General features: G+C 41.4%; 1 protein-coding gene across 5 annotated transcripts in view; it reads right to left on the reverse strand.

The window, feature by feature from the left end:
• Window positions 1-14,616, reverse strand: part of FOXN3 (forkhead box N3) — a 311,867-nt gene that overhangs the window by 178,549 nt on the left and 118,702 nt on the right. For 3 of the 5 annotated variants that reach the window (XM_024198713.2, XM_024198712.2, XM_024198708.2), the window contains exons 1-2: window positions 6,782-6,947; window positions 2,589-3,145 (exon numbers count right to left, since the gene is read on the reverse strand). In XM_024198713.2, coding sequence (XP_024054481.1) covers window positions 2,589-3,131 — 543 coding nt within the window. In that variant the 5' untranslated portion in view covers window positions 3,132-3,145; window positions 6,782-6,947. Of the gene's footprint in view, window positions 1-2,588; window positions 3,146-6,781; window positions 6,948-14,616 lie in introns of those variants that run through there. The other 2 variants (XM_024198710.3, XM_024198711.2) reach the window with 1 other exon arrangement.

A 14,616-nucleotide genomic window follows, 5' to 3' on the forward strand; every position in this document is an offset into this window, starting at 1 on the left:
ATCTAGCTTCCCACAATGTATCAACGCGCATCAATTAGCAAATGCCTGCAATTCCAAAAACTGATTTAAAAAAACAAAACAAAAACTGAATACACTGGGCACATTTTGGAACCTGCCTCGTTAACATTTCAGGGTGTGCCATTTGCTAAACTACTTTTCCACACAAAAGCAATAAGTAAAATACACACACAAACCCAGCTACTTGTACACAGTGTTTCACTGCAAACTTAAAGTATCGTCTTGAACAATAATACTATTAATGGGAGTTTTGTGATCCTAAAACAAAGATTCAGTCTGTATTTACACTCTGCCTTTTGAACGGGTCTTTTACAAGTTATCCAGTTACCTGCTGTAAGACATGCGCAACAAGTAAAGCCCCCAAGTCTACAGTTAGATGCCAAAGCAACGGAATCAGCAGTTGCAACTAGTGAGTGCCATGCGTGCAGGTCTCAAAATGCCAGCACTCTTGCCCTAGGGAAGAGGGGAGAAACGCAGGAGGTATTTAAGTGACCTAATTCAATGTACATTTTAAATGGACAATGGAGATCTCACCGATATTACTGCTGGTTACCATCAGGAGAAGTGAGTGTTACGAGGAACTGGGAAGCAGATAGACATATATATGTACATTTTTGACAGCTCATTTTCTCAAGAAGAGATCAGAACCTAGTCTCCTTATTTATTTTAGTTGGGATTTCTAAAATACTCATCACCTTAACAGCTGACATGGTACCACCACTGTGATCATGAGCACCAATTGTAGGTGATCAATTTTCCAGAGTCATGCATAGTGCAAGAAGAACCCCAGTTTCTCTATTTTCCTATAGAGGAAATCACTTTGTGGTATTACTTATGGTCCCAAAAGACTGTTGGACGCTTGACATACACACATAGCAGGGAACCTGCAATCTAGATAGGCAACTTTGAAAAAGAGGAAAACGGGTGTAACAAAAAGAAAATGGGAATGCTAAACACACATCTAGCTTGTTCCAAGATTTTTTTGTTTTATTAAGTCTATTTTGTTAGCTTGTTGTGGTCAGGAGTGTGATTTACAGGCCACGATAAGGAATGGTATGGCATTTTCCCTGCCTTACGTTTTCACTTCCAAATAGGAAGTTAGGACTCTAGTTTATCAAGTGAAATGAGCTCCAATTCATGAATTAAGGGCCAGTTTTAATCTCATGCATACTCATGTACAGCAACAACCAATTTATCAAAATGTGGCATTAACATATCAGAGACCAAACTAGGTGAAAGGGTGAATTCTAGGAATCCACAGTTTAAAAAGTAACGATTCAGTTTAAAAAAAAAAAAAACACACAAATAAAGTTTGGAAATCTAATCAAAAAGTTGTTAGTGCCTACCTATGCATTCTCTGGAACATTATTTATTCCACCTCAGAGTTACATCAGCTTCAGTTTCATTTTCACAGAATTCAGGGTCAGATCTCACCTAATCTAGCTTTGGAACAGCCAAAATATGTTGCAATCAGAGCAACTGCTAAACCAAATTAAAAATACAAAGCTGAATAAATCGGTATTTTTCAAACCGAGGAGTGTGTCCACTATATAGATATTTTCTATAAATTTGTGTAATTTCACCTGCCATTTATTTCACCAACCTGTTAGAATTAGAGAGCAAATTGGAGAAATAGCAGCCTGCCAATTCCCATGGCAGTTCCTCTGCTGAGGGTTCATGAGTCCTATTGCTTTAAGAGGCTGTAGCCATTTGGAATTGGACAACTGTTGCCCTTAATGGACAGATGTATGCAATTAAAAGTTTTGCAGGAAATAGTAATGCTCCCAACACACTGTTCATTTTCCCTTCCTCTCATTCACAGCCTGTTTCTTCAGATGCAACTGAATAAATTCAAACAGTGAAACCAAGAAACACAGCAATAGTGAAGATCTGGGTGTTAAAAATCTGCTTCTCATACTCATGCCACCTCACTGAGGTCAAGGAGGCTGCATGGACATAAAAGAGCATAATTTAACTTCCGGTGGTCACAGTGGTTACAGGATGGGACCCAAACACCTGTGTCACCAACTTTATCCTTGGCCGCTGCCACACTTATGTCCTCTCAGAGGAGATTAAGTGCACAGGAAGATGGCTCCCTACCAGAACTCTGAACTTCTTCTGAATTTTTACAAGTGACAAAGTTTCTTCAAATTGCAACTCAGAGAAGGGAAAGGGGATGGAATCTTACACATGGCATCCCCTCTCACTACACATTTGTATAAGCCAAGAACAGCACTGCACACTATTTATAGTATGAGTACATGCGTCTTGTATAGCTGGAAACCATTAGCACAGCATGATAACTAAAAACAATATTTAACCACTATGCATGAAGACACCAGCTGGAAAAATAAAAAAAAAACCCAAGAGTCCTTTCTTACAGATGTCTAGACAATGAATTTAATAAAGTCAGAACGAACCATCCTAGAGCAATGTTGGCTTTGTGAATGTAATGAACTGAAATTACCAGAGATAGTAATGTAAACTGCATTTGACTATAATGAATACATTTTAAGATGAGCAGATGAATTTCATTACGAACAGGTATGTCTGAATAGCTGGAATCTTACCTGACTTCTGTCTTTGTCCACCTTCTTAAAACACTTATTCAATGACAGATTATGTCTCACAGAATTTTTCCATCCAGTGGGAGCATTAGCAAAATAGGGAAAGTGTTCTAGGATCCAGTTGTATATATCCTTTACAGGCAGGCGTTTGGTTGGCGAGTCCTCAATGGCCATAAATATGAGGCAGCTAAAGGAATAAGGAGGTTTGCAATTGGGGTTCTGCTTGGCATCATAGGGCATGTCCGACTGAGCAGGAGAAGGAGGCGTGTCATCATCAATGTCCTGAACTGGGCTAACACTTCTTAAAACTGAGTCTCCAAAGCTTTTCAGCAAATTCTTGCTCTCATGTAACCAGTTCAAGTTAGTTAGTTCTTCATCCTCCACGGCCCCTTTATCTAATCTGATGGCAGGCAAAGAGAAATCTAGGTCCTCGTCCTCATGAAGTGCCTTTGATAAATCGCTATCTTGGTAACACTGACTCAGTCCGCTGGAAACACTAATTCCTGAGCCCTCTGGCTTCTTACTGGGAGGCATGACTGGACCCATTTAGACAGAAGCTCCTAGTAGAGTAAATCCAAAGCAGGGAGGGGGGAAAAAGAAAGAAAGTTAGCTGGTAAAACAGCTATAACATAACAACATTTTGACAGCTTTTCCCCAGTCAATAATTTGGCCTTTTATGTTCTACATTAAAAATGACAGGATCACATAAACACACATCCAAGACTTACGTAAAATAATTTACAGTCAGGAAAAGGAATGAAATTTCAGTCCATAGGATAATACGATAATCCTGATATGCCTCAATTCTGCATGTACTCAAAACTCCATACAGGAAATCCAAAACACACATCCCTTTAATGATGAATACATGTATCAAATCATAGAATACTCCACTCATACTGCTTTTAATAAGTACATAAACTTAAAAAAAAAAAAAAAAACAGGGTGCATAAGGCCAGTTGCTTCAGATTAAGTTCAGCTGTTTGAAGACAACACAACAGCATTGTGATTAAAGTCACTCTGCCTCCTCTGGCTGAGGGCACAAGCAAGCAAACGTCAAATTTAACTATAGCACAATTATGATCGAGCTCAAAACTAGGAGCAGTACTTTTTAAACAGACATGAAGGGGATCCTGCAATTTGGGATTGGGCCAAGAAATACAGAGGCATGTGCTAGAAAAACAGGACACATCAAAGTACATGTAAACAAAGGGGGTTTGAACATACATTGAAACTTAATTGAAATGTGGCATAAATGAGAATCCATGGGAAATGTTAAGAATTATAAAAGTGACCTAGAAGAAGTATGGTGACAACATTTGCGGAGAATACTGCATTAGGGGGCTAGGAGGGAGTGAGAGATCAATAATATTCAGAAGGACTTGGAGAGATCAGAAGCTTTTCCAGATAAATAATCTGAGTGATTCAACAGAAACAGGTGGGAGTAAAACAAAACAAAAAAGAGGGGTGGGGGGCATTGCAAGGGGAGAAATGTGCCTTCAGTTTTCATAAACAACAAAACACTAAGCGGATTAAAAAAAGATAGAATTTTACACCCACCGCTAACTTATTGAGCTTTCTGCACAAGTACTTAACAAGAGGAAAAGGATGCCTGCATGGAAACAAAAGTGTAGAATATATTGTAGACTATATTAAGCACTATAATTCCTCTGTCTAGCAAGAACACATTTGGCATACTGGTCATAGAATCACAGACTCGCTGTAGTAGTAAAGGAGAAATTATAGCAATTGGCAGACAGAATTACACAGGGGCTGAAACACCTTACCTACAGAAAAAGGCTGAAGGGGATAAGGTGGGGGAAGCCAAGGCCAACATTCTGGGGAAGGGGACGAATGAAGGACAGAATTCATGGGATATAAAAGAGGGGAAAGAGTGCCCCTACTGCAATTCTTTTCACAGTAGTGATAAAGAGAACATGCTTATGCAAAGATAAATTTAAAAAAAAAAAAAAACACTATCTGGCACTACCACACATAGAAATAAGTTAATATACAGTAAAACCAAAGCAAAAAGCAGAACAAAAGTAATTAGTCTGAGACAGAAGCTATCTGGAGGGGGGAAATATATTGATATAGACCTGTGGACAGAGAGGCTGAGCCTACATAGACACTACTTCCTAGATTTCTAAAGAGAATCTGAATGTCTGGAATATAAATACGAGTTTTACAGTTTACTCCAAAATCAGGGCACTGTGCACTGCTCGCCTATGATGCAAACTCAACTTTGGCTCCTAATAGAAGTTATGCCCCATGAGCTCCTAAACAGGAAAATTATATCATGGCTGACAGTAAAGTAATTTAATTGCACTGTTGCTATGACAACATGCTGCTCTCTTTCTGTCTAATTTGCTTATTTGCCAGTATCCTCCCAAAGGGCCATATCATGCCATCCATTTTTAGACAGAACTCCTCACTGATTTCAATGGTGACTTCTGCTTAAAGACTAAGGACTTACACACTAGTTGCTATATTCAGTCACTGATTTTTTTAAAAAAGATTGCAGGAACCACCAAAAAAAACTCTTTAGAGTAATTTTTTTTTCACATTTATGAAAAAATGTCCTAGATTAGTGGTAACTTTCCTACAGGTTTTTTTTTTAATTATTATTATTAATAGAACTACGGGAAATAGTCTGACTAAATAGCAGGGAAATAGTCTGACTAAAGTCCATAGAAAGCCCCCCCCCCCAAAATTACAGAAGTTATCAAACTACAGAACACTTTTCCATAAGTGAATTCATATGAGGAAGGCAAAGAGACAATAAGTTTCAAGTCAGTCTGATTCTTTCACCTTTGCAACTAAGTAAGGTCATTGCCCTTGCCAGGTTCTCAGAATTCTCAAATCCAATTGGAGTTCAGCAGGAGTTGAAGATGCTCAGCACCTTGCAATTTAGGCCCTCAAGCACACTAAAGAAAAAACAATGCCATCGTATACATGATATATTGGCTTGCTGTCCCCTAAACTTTGGTTTGCAACATTTTTTTTTCAAAAACCACAACTGAGTTTTCCAGTATTTGACTGTAACTGTATGCCAAATTGCATTTTTTTCTCTCTCCATATTTAGACAAAGAAATGCCTGATCACATGAGAGTCTGCAGTTAAGCAAACATTTTTTAATCTGCTGCCAATGAGGTCGCTCCACCAGATATGTAAATAGTTATTCGCTGGTGAACTCCTTTACCAACTTTTCTGTTTGGTATGAGTTACACTCTCTTTCGTTTCCCGTCACAGAGGAACAGAAATGGTTGAGAGGAAAAAGAAAGCGGGGGGAGGGGAAGGTTACTACCCACCCGCTATTAATACGTTCTCCAGAATAACTACTAGAGATATAGTTGAGGCCTGAACAGATGTGTATCTTTAAAGGAAAAAAAGGAGTTGACAAAGGAAAAATAAAGCAGGAGGATGAAAGGCAGCCAGAGACTGGTTCTGCTGCACTTTGAAACAGGCACATTGCAACACTCGTCCTGTACTTGTCAAAAACATTTGAAGGGGAAAAGGCACGCCGTGACTGGCTGGGATTTGAGTCAATCAATGGTGTTGCTAGGAAACTGGAAAACTGCTCTTATTCCTACACAGTGCCTGTGCCATTTGCAGTTGCAGCAAACATACCTTCAATGCTGGTGAGATGTCATAAACCTTTTATTGGCCTTACTGGATCATGCCATAAAAGCAACTTATCAATATACCTCAGAAGCCTAAGGAGTTATGGTCCCAGCGTTCGGATCTATTATTCTGACCATCTCTTTCTACCGCCAAACAGCGAATGGATTTTTTTTGGTAAATTAGGTCTTTGCTAAAAGAGTCTGCCCCCACCAATTGATAAATAGACAGCAAGACTTAAGAGCTGGAGAGTCAGACTCTGTTGCCTACGATGGCTTTTTAGTTTAAAGACAATGCGAACTCTGTTCATTAAGTGTCTTAGGAAATCAAGGTAGCAACTAAAACAACACACATTTAGGGCATACACAGAACTCTTCGATCAACTTACTCCCTTCTTTGGTTTAACTAGAAGCACAGACACGATCTACAATTCCGAAAGCCGATCAGCACGTTTGTAATTAATGAAGAGAGCTGATCAAATTTGCAGAAAAAGGATCTGCGATTTCCCTCTCGCCACACTGAGCTTCCAATGCAGTGCCTTATGCAATCGTCAAAAATAACAAACAACAACTTACCTGGCTTGAGAGAGGTTAGATTTTACCGCTGTCCTTTCATGGTTATTATGCAAACTTTCATCTGATTGAACAAGGCATCGTCTCCTCCTTTAGACTGAGCCAACAATGTGCAGAAGGGGAAAGGGGTCCCAGGGCACAAGAGAAAATACAGTAGCATGGGACCCTCCTGCAGTTTTACCTTCCCGCTCCCCCCCACTTTCAGCCTTCCCTCCCCCCCTCCCCTTTACTCCTGATGGACAGCGATTTGGGTCGGCGCTAGCAGAAGAGCGATAAATTGTTTCCACTGCAAGCAAACAAAAAAAGGCGACACATGACCAGGGAGGGAGGGAGAAAGAGAAAACGTGGGCTGGGCCAGCACCAGAGCAGCCACGGAAGGGAGGGGAGGGCCAAGGGGGTGGGGGAGGGTGTTCGCTCGCATTGCACACACGGAGATCCCAATTGCAGGCGGGAGGGGGGGGAATGAAAACACCCTCCCTGCCCGCCCACACCCCCAGCACGGCAGCTGCCCCAGCAAATCCGGCTCCCCCCTGCTCCACGTTCTGATCGCTCACAGGAAATTCACCAGCTGCCTTCCCTCCTCCTCCGGCTCCTTCAGTTGCTTCTCCGCCACTTCCCCAGACTCTCTCTCCCCTCCTGCGAGTTACACAGACATTTCCTCTCTCATGGGGGCTTGTCGTCACCCCTCCCTCGCTCCTAGTTTGGATGGTCTGACAGGCATCTCAGAGTTTCTAACTACTCGGGGCCTGTCTCCAACTCGGCCTTATCCGAGTTGTTAGTGCGTGTGTGATTAGAAACATTGCTGAGCCAATGTTTGCACTGCGCTCTGAAACTGCGGCGGTGCAGAGCGGTGTTAGATCTGAAAACATCAGGAGGGAGACTGTAATCGTCCCAATGAAAATGCTTTCTCACAAGAGGGTGAGAATTTAAAAAGTCTCAGACTTAAAAAAAAAAAGTAAGGTTGATCGGGATGTTACAGCAGCCCCAGGCCTCAAAGTTGTTCTCGAGAGCAGCAGGGACAAATAGCTAGTTTGGGGCTCTGGAATTCACTCCTTCAGAGTCCCAGCAATCGAGCATTGCTCCTTTGGGGGACACAATCAAAGATACCTCTTTATTCACACTCTCCCCTAACAGTGGATACTGGTCTCCCCCTGGCAAGGGATATCCTGGGAGTAGTGATGTTTCTATTTATAGGAAGGCACCCCTCCAGTACAAGATTATTAGGCTCCAATATTCAAAAGCAAGACACAACCAAATGCACCCAAATTAAAGCTGTGCCAACCGGCTGTACCCATCCCTCAGCCCAGAAGAGACTGGGAGAGCAGACAAGTCTGAAGGTCAACAAATTGAGGGTTAGAAAAAACAAAGCAGGGGAAGCAAACTACCCAACACTGAAAACACTAACCCTTGCATTTTGTGTAGTCATAGCCCCATGCAAAATGGACGTCAAATGATATGGTAGTGCTTTTACACCCACTATGCACAGGGGTAAATGATAGTACAGGTGTAGGACAGTGGAGGATATCCCCACCAGCATCCTTACAATTTATACCAGGGAGCTCTTAGCTCAAGTGATTTAGTTTAGCAAATCCCAACTGCTGAGGTATGTATCCACACACAGAGAAATACTAAATTATCCAGGGCCCAATACAGTTAAAGCTCTATAGATTTAAAAATGGAGCTATGAGTCTGACAGTTTGCTCCACCTGGGGATCTGTCCTCAAATGCTTTAAATTGCAACAGAAAACAAACCAGAAATCAACACAATCAGGGAGAAGGGAAACCATTTATTCCTTGGAGAAACATGTTTTAAGGCCTTGACTAGGAAAAAAGGTACTTCATTCCCACCCAGTTGAGCTATCTCAACAGGATTGGTGTCAATTCAGTTGAGAAACCCACTTAACACCAGTTGAGTTAAACTAGTTGAATTAAGCTAATTTAAAAAACAAAACCAAAAAAACCCCACCCACCCATTTTTTTGTTAGTCTAGATAGGTTCTAAATGTGCAGCTGCATTCTGCATGAGTTCAAGAGCACTGTCTCTTAAGAAAGTAAAAACCCAACAGCTAGGAGTTTTATAAATTTCTCATCTGTACAGCTCAAAATATTGCACAAATCTGGGTCAACAGAATTATACAAGTGGGGAAACTGAGGCACAGAAAGGTGATGTGACTTCACTTCAGTCAGTGGCAACGCTAGATATAAAACCCAGGCCTCTTTACACCAAATTCCTACACCTATAAACTAGTAGCTTTTATATAGTGCTTTTCATCAGCAGATCTCAAAAGACTTTATAAAAGGAGGCTGGTATATTTATCCCCATGTACAGATAGGGAAACTGAGGCAGAAAGGGACATGACTTCCCCAAGGTCACGATAGTGGCAGAGTAGGGAATAGACAGACACCAGGTCTCCCAACTCACAGTCATAGTACTCTATGCACTAGGTAACATTTCCTGCTCTAATACTGTATTCACATAACTGAGTTAAGAAAAGAAAATCCAGATACAATTGACCACCTTTAAAATTAGCATAATTAATAGTTTTAAGGGTAAACCAAAATCAAGCATTTTCCATTCTGAATTAACAAAATCTGCAAATTAGTTTATAGCTACACCAATTTTTCCCTTCAACATAGGCCAGGTCTGCACTAGAATTTTTTGCCCATACAATGTTGGTTAGAAGTAGGGTGACCAGATGTCTTGATTTTATAGGGATAGTCCCGATTTTTGGAGCTTTTTCTTACATAGGCACCTATTACCCCCACCCGCCGTCCCGATTTTTCACACTTGCTATCTGGTCACCCTAGTTACAGATGTGATTTTTATATCAGCAAAAGCACTGGTGTAGATGCAGTTACACCAGCAAAAATGTGACTGTTTTTCCATTTGGAGAACTGAGATAAATTCCGGTCATGTCTTGCTAAGATCTTCCCTTGCTGATAGGTTTTTCCCCTCTGTCTACTGAACTGATCTTTCACATTCTTGCATGTTTTCTGAAAGCTGTACCAGCAGCTGAATGTAAGAATGGAAACAATACCCATTAGACAACAAAATATCTTTATTACCTGCTCCTAACAATACCCTGCAATCACACTTCTTTCTATCATGGAAGCACACTGTGGACCATTACCTTACACAATTCTTATCTCATGGCCATTTTGTTTTAAACAGAAACTAAATTACCAAATAACCCCACTCCCAGAAATTTACTCCAAGTACTTGGAGAAGTTCTTTAAGTAAGACAACTGACTCTTTATCAACATCAAAGAGGAGACATTCACCACGTTTGCCATTGGTTTCAAAAGTCAAGTGTCTTACAAAACTAAGTGGAATTCAGTTAATGAGCATTGTTTCAGAAGTGTCAAGGGCAAAATCTCATGGGACACTGTTGTGGGATATAAAGACTATTGCATCTAAAATCTCAGTACCTATGTATGTATCCTGTTCAGATACAGAGTTCAATTCTATTCTGTTTCAAATCAGTAGTAAAATTTCCAATTGACTCAATGGGAGTAGGCTCAGTTCCAGAATGTTACTGCTTTTCTGTGGGAAAACAGGTCCTGCCACAGTAAGCCATAAGGATAACAAGCAGAGGATCAGCCCAAAAATGTTTGAAATGCATGTATGGTAAGCAGTATTCTCTACTGGCTAGAGCACAGGACTGGGGGACAGGAAACATCTATATTCCAGTCCTTGCTGTCAGCGACTGTGGCCATGTCTACAGGATCAGTGTTGCAGCAGCGCCGCTGCAGCATGTCGGTGAAGTTGCGCTGTGCTGACAGGAGAGCGCTTTCCCATTGGCATAATAAAGCCACCTCCACAAGTGGCAGAAACTACGTAAATGGGAGAAGCTCCCCCATCAACATAGCACTATGCAGACCAGTGTTCATAGGTGCTGGAACTAGAAGTGCTGGGTGTGCTGCCACACCCCCTGACTTGAAGTGGTTTCAGTCATATACAGGGTTTACAGTTTGGTTCAATGGCTCTCAGCCACCCCCACTATCCCCAGAAGCACCCCTGCGAGCGCTTGTCGGTGTAACTTATGTCCCTCATGGGGGTGGTTTATTCACTCCCCTGAACGACATAAGTTATGCTGACATAAGCTGAAGTGTAGATATAGCCTCAATGTGCAGCAGCAGTTAAAAAAGCAAACAGAATGCTGGAAATAATTAAGAAGGAATAGATAATAGGACAGAAAATATCACGTTGCCTCTATATTAATCCATGGTACGCCCACATCTTGAATACTGTGTGCAGATGTGGTCGCCCCATCTCAAAAAAGATATATTGGAATTGGAAAAGGTTCAGAAAAGGGCAACAAAAATGATTAGGGGTATGGAACGGCTTCTGTCTGAGGAGAGATTAATAAGACGGGGACTTTTCAGCTTGGAAAGAGACGGCTAACAGGAGATATGATTGAGGTCTATAAAATCATGACTGGTATAGAGAAAGTAGATAAGGAAGTATCATGTACTATTTCTCATAACACAAGAACTAGGGGTCACCAAATGAAATTAATAGGCAGCAGGTTTAAAACAAATAAAAATAAATATTTCTTCACACAACGCACAGTCAATCTGTGGAACTCCTTGCCAGAGGATGTTGTGAAGGCCAAGACCATAACAGGGTTAAAAAAAGAACTAGATAAGTTCATGGAGGATAGGTCCATCAATGGCTATTAGCCAGGATGGGCGGGAATGGTGTCCCTAGCCTCTGTTTGCAAGAAACTGGGAATGAGAAACAGGGGATAGATCACTTGATGATTACCTGTTCTGTTCATTCCCTCTGGGACACCTGGCACTGGCCACTGTCAGAAGACAGGATACTGGGCTAGATGGACAGGTGGTCTGACCCAGTAGGGCCATTCTTATGTTCTTATGTTGTGCAATCTTAGGGAAGTCACTGTGGCTCAGTTTCCCCATGTGTAAGTGGGGGATAATAAGATTGTAAGCTTTCTGGGGCAGGAAATGTCTTTTATTCTGTTTGTACAGTGCCTAGCACAATGGAGTCTTTGTTCATTCCTAGGTGCTATCATAATACAAATAAATAATAATAATACTTTTGTAAAGGGCTTTTGACATTTTCAGATGAGAAGTGTTATGTGTCCAGGAAGATCAGAGTATATGTGGTGTCAAACATTTGTTAGAAGTATCTCCAATAATTTATTATTGCACCATACATAGCGATACAAGAATGTATTAACTTTCAATTCAATTTTGAGAAATACCAGTCACTGTTTCAGTCTCTCTGTTTAATGAGGATTTCCAGGAATCTCTCTCTACCCCATTCCCTTACCCTCCATCCAGTCTGGAATCTCTGATACCTCCTGCAAGCTGAGCATGGCAAAGAGCACCGACTCTGATCTTCCCTCCATCATCATCACTGGTGAGAACATTTTCCCTGTCCATTAGTCTGTTGATGTTCCACCACCCCTCTGAATATTTCTACTGTCTGCCCCAATCCCACAATGCATCAGGTTCAAACTTTTTGTCATCACCTTCAAGTTCCTACCCAACCCCAGTCTAACCTAGTCTCTGATCACATTGCCCTGATCAATCCACTCAGGGCATCAAGCCTTGCACCACCATCAGTTTGTCTGTTTCTCCCACAACTGTCTCCATTTATTTTTTCCATGCCAACGCCTATTTATGGAGCACCTTGCCAGAGCCATCCTCCCAGGCTGCTACCTTCCCCTCAGACAAAGCTTTCCTGAAGACCCAGTTCTTCCAAGAGGTCTAAAAGAAATGTGCTGATTATGCCTGTGAATTATTATTTATGGTTTGTACTGCAGTTGTACCCAGAGCTCCCAGTTCTGATTGGGGCCCTTTTGTGTTAGGCATGCTGCAAGCACAGAAGCAAACATGGTTCCTGCCCCAAAGAGTTTACAATCTATTTTATTTTACAGTCTCATTAGAAGGTTGTGATCCATATTGCTGTGCACTAGCCTTCACCGTTTTCTTCCTGCTCTTTCTTCCTCCCCACTGGTTTGTTTCCCCTTCTTGTTGTGTCCTGTCTAAACTTCGCTTGTAATGTCCTTGGGGCAGGGATCCTGTCTTATGTCTATTGATGGCACCTTACACACATTTGGGCACTATTTAAAAAAATTGATTGTTAACACAATGCACTTTTGCTCTTATTTCCTCTTTTACACTTCCTGCTACAACTGCTCCTCCCAAGTGACCTTTTTTGTTTCTTTTCTTCCCACATTGTATTTCTGCCTTCTTTCATACCACCACTTATGCTGAGCATTTCCTCTTTTTGTTCATCAAATGACTATTTAGAGTCACATGCTAACCTCCCTTTCCCCACATCTATATAATGGAGTCCACCTCCACACGCACACATTAGGAGGGGATAATAGAGGTTCTCATGATGATGGATACATATTGCACAAGTCTGATACCAACACCACTCCTATTTACTGATGGGAGACCTCTACTGTGACCATTCCCTGTGATACATATAATCAGAGTTACATAACTGTTTTATCCTTTCATTTAAACATTCCTCAAGTTCTCAATTACACCACTTGTGGAAACCCAACAGAAAGAGCTGAATTTGTGAGAAAATGAGCATCAGTGCAAAGCTTTATCAGAGGCATACATCTTGCCAGTGATCAGACGAAACAAAGTTATATGTTTCTGCAGTTCTGGTGTTCCATGAACCTCAGTATAATTAATTTTGAATAATCAGAACAACACAATACAGTGTTTCATGTAAAAGTTCCTTTGTAAAATGGTGCACAGAAGTTTATGATGCCATTATAGTTACACACACCTGCAACTTCTAAGGAAATGGTTATACTTTGTACTAAAATTATATACAGCTGTCAAACGATCAGTAGTTAAAGGGGGCGGGGAGAAAAATCACATGCTACTTTGTTCCACATACAATTATTAAGCCAGGTCTACAGTAAGTGCCCTTTACCAGTATAGCCATATCAGAATAGTATACCAGCAAAGCACTCTTAGTATGTATGCAGTTTATACCAGCAAAACTGCACTTTTGCTGGTATCGCATATTCCAGCCCCCTCCCCCTGAACAAACAAACCATAACACTAAAAGTGCAACTTTGCAGTACAACTGCAGCCACTCTAGGAGCTTTTGTGGGCATAGCTGTCAATCAGAGATCACAAGTCACTACACCCGACCAACATAGTTATACCAGCACAAGCCTGTAGTGTAACCCGGCTTTCTAGTTTACATTCAGATTTTGCAGGAGACAGAAACAAAATGAGTTTTTCATTTTCAAACTTTTCTGGTGTTTGATGGACCAGATTCTGTTGTCAGTTACACTGGTATAACAATAATTTGCCCTTGTATTATCTCTAACTTAGAATTCCTCGTACCACAATTGTATGACAAACCTGCCAAAGTTATCAAAGACAGAAATCAACTGGATTTGATTTTATCTTTTTGGATGCAGGGAGAAGGAAATGAAGCAACCAAAAGTCACATACAAAGCAAAAAAGTTCAATTTTGAACAATAAAGTTACCTGGGAAAACAGTAACTAACACAAATTAATACTGTTACAAAGTTTTACTGTTGGATGGACCTGCTAAAAACAAATTACAATTATTTCTGGGTCAAATCTGGAAGTCCTTACTCAGTTTTTCTTGAAATAAAAGCTCTTCATTTCAGTAAGACCTGAATAAGAACTTTAGGCTTTGGCAGGGCCGGCTCCAGGCACCAGCCCACCAAGCATGTGCTTGGGGCGGCGCCTGGAGGGGGGCGGCGCGGCGGGGCGCTCCGGCCCGAGAGCAGGGCCGCGACTGGGCTCACTGCCCTCCCCGCGGCGCTCCGGCCGGTCGGGGAGAGCGGGGCCCCGGCCGGGCTC

Source organism: Terrapene carolina, unplaced genomic scaffold (assembly GCF_002925995.2).
Source record: "Terrapene carolina triunguis isolate 2854851 unplaced genomic scaffold, T_m_triunguis-2.0 Scaffold96, whole genome shotgun sequence".
In the NCBI taxonomy this organism is placed as follows: domain Eukaryota; kingdom Metazoa; phylum Chordata; order Testudines; family Emydidae; genus Terrapene; species Terrapene triunguis.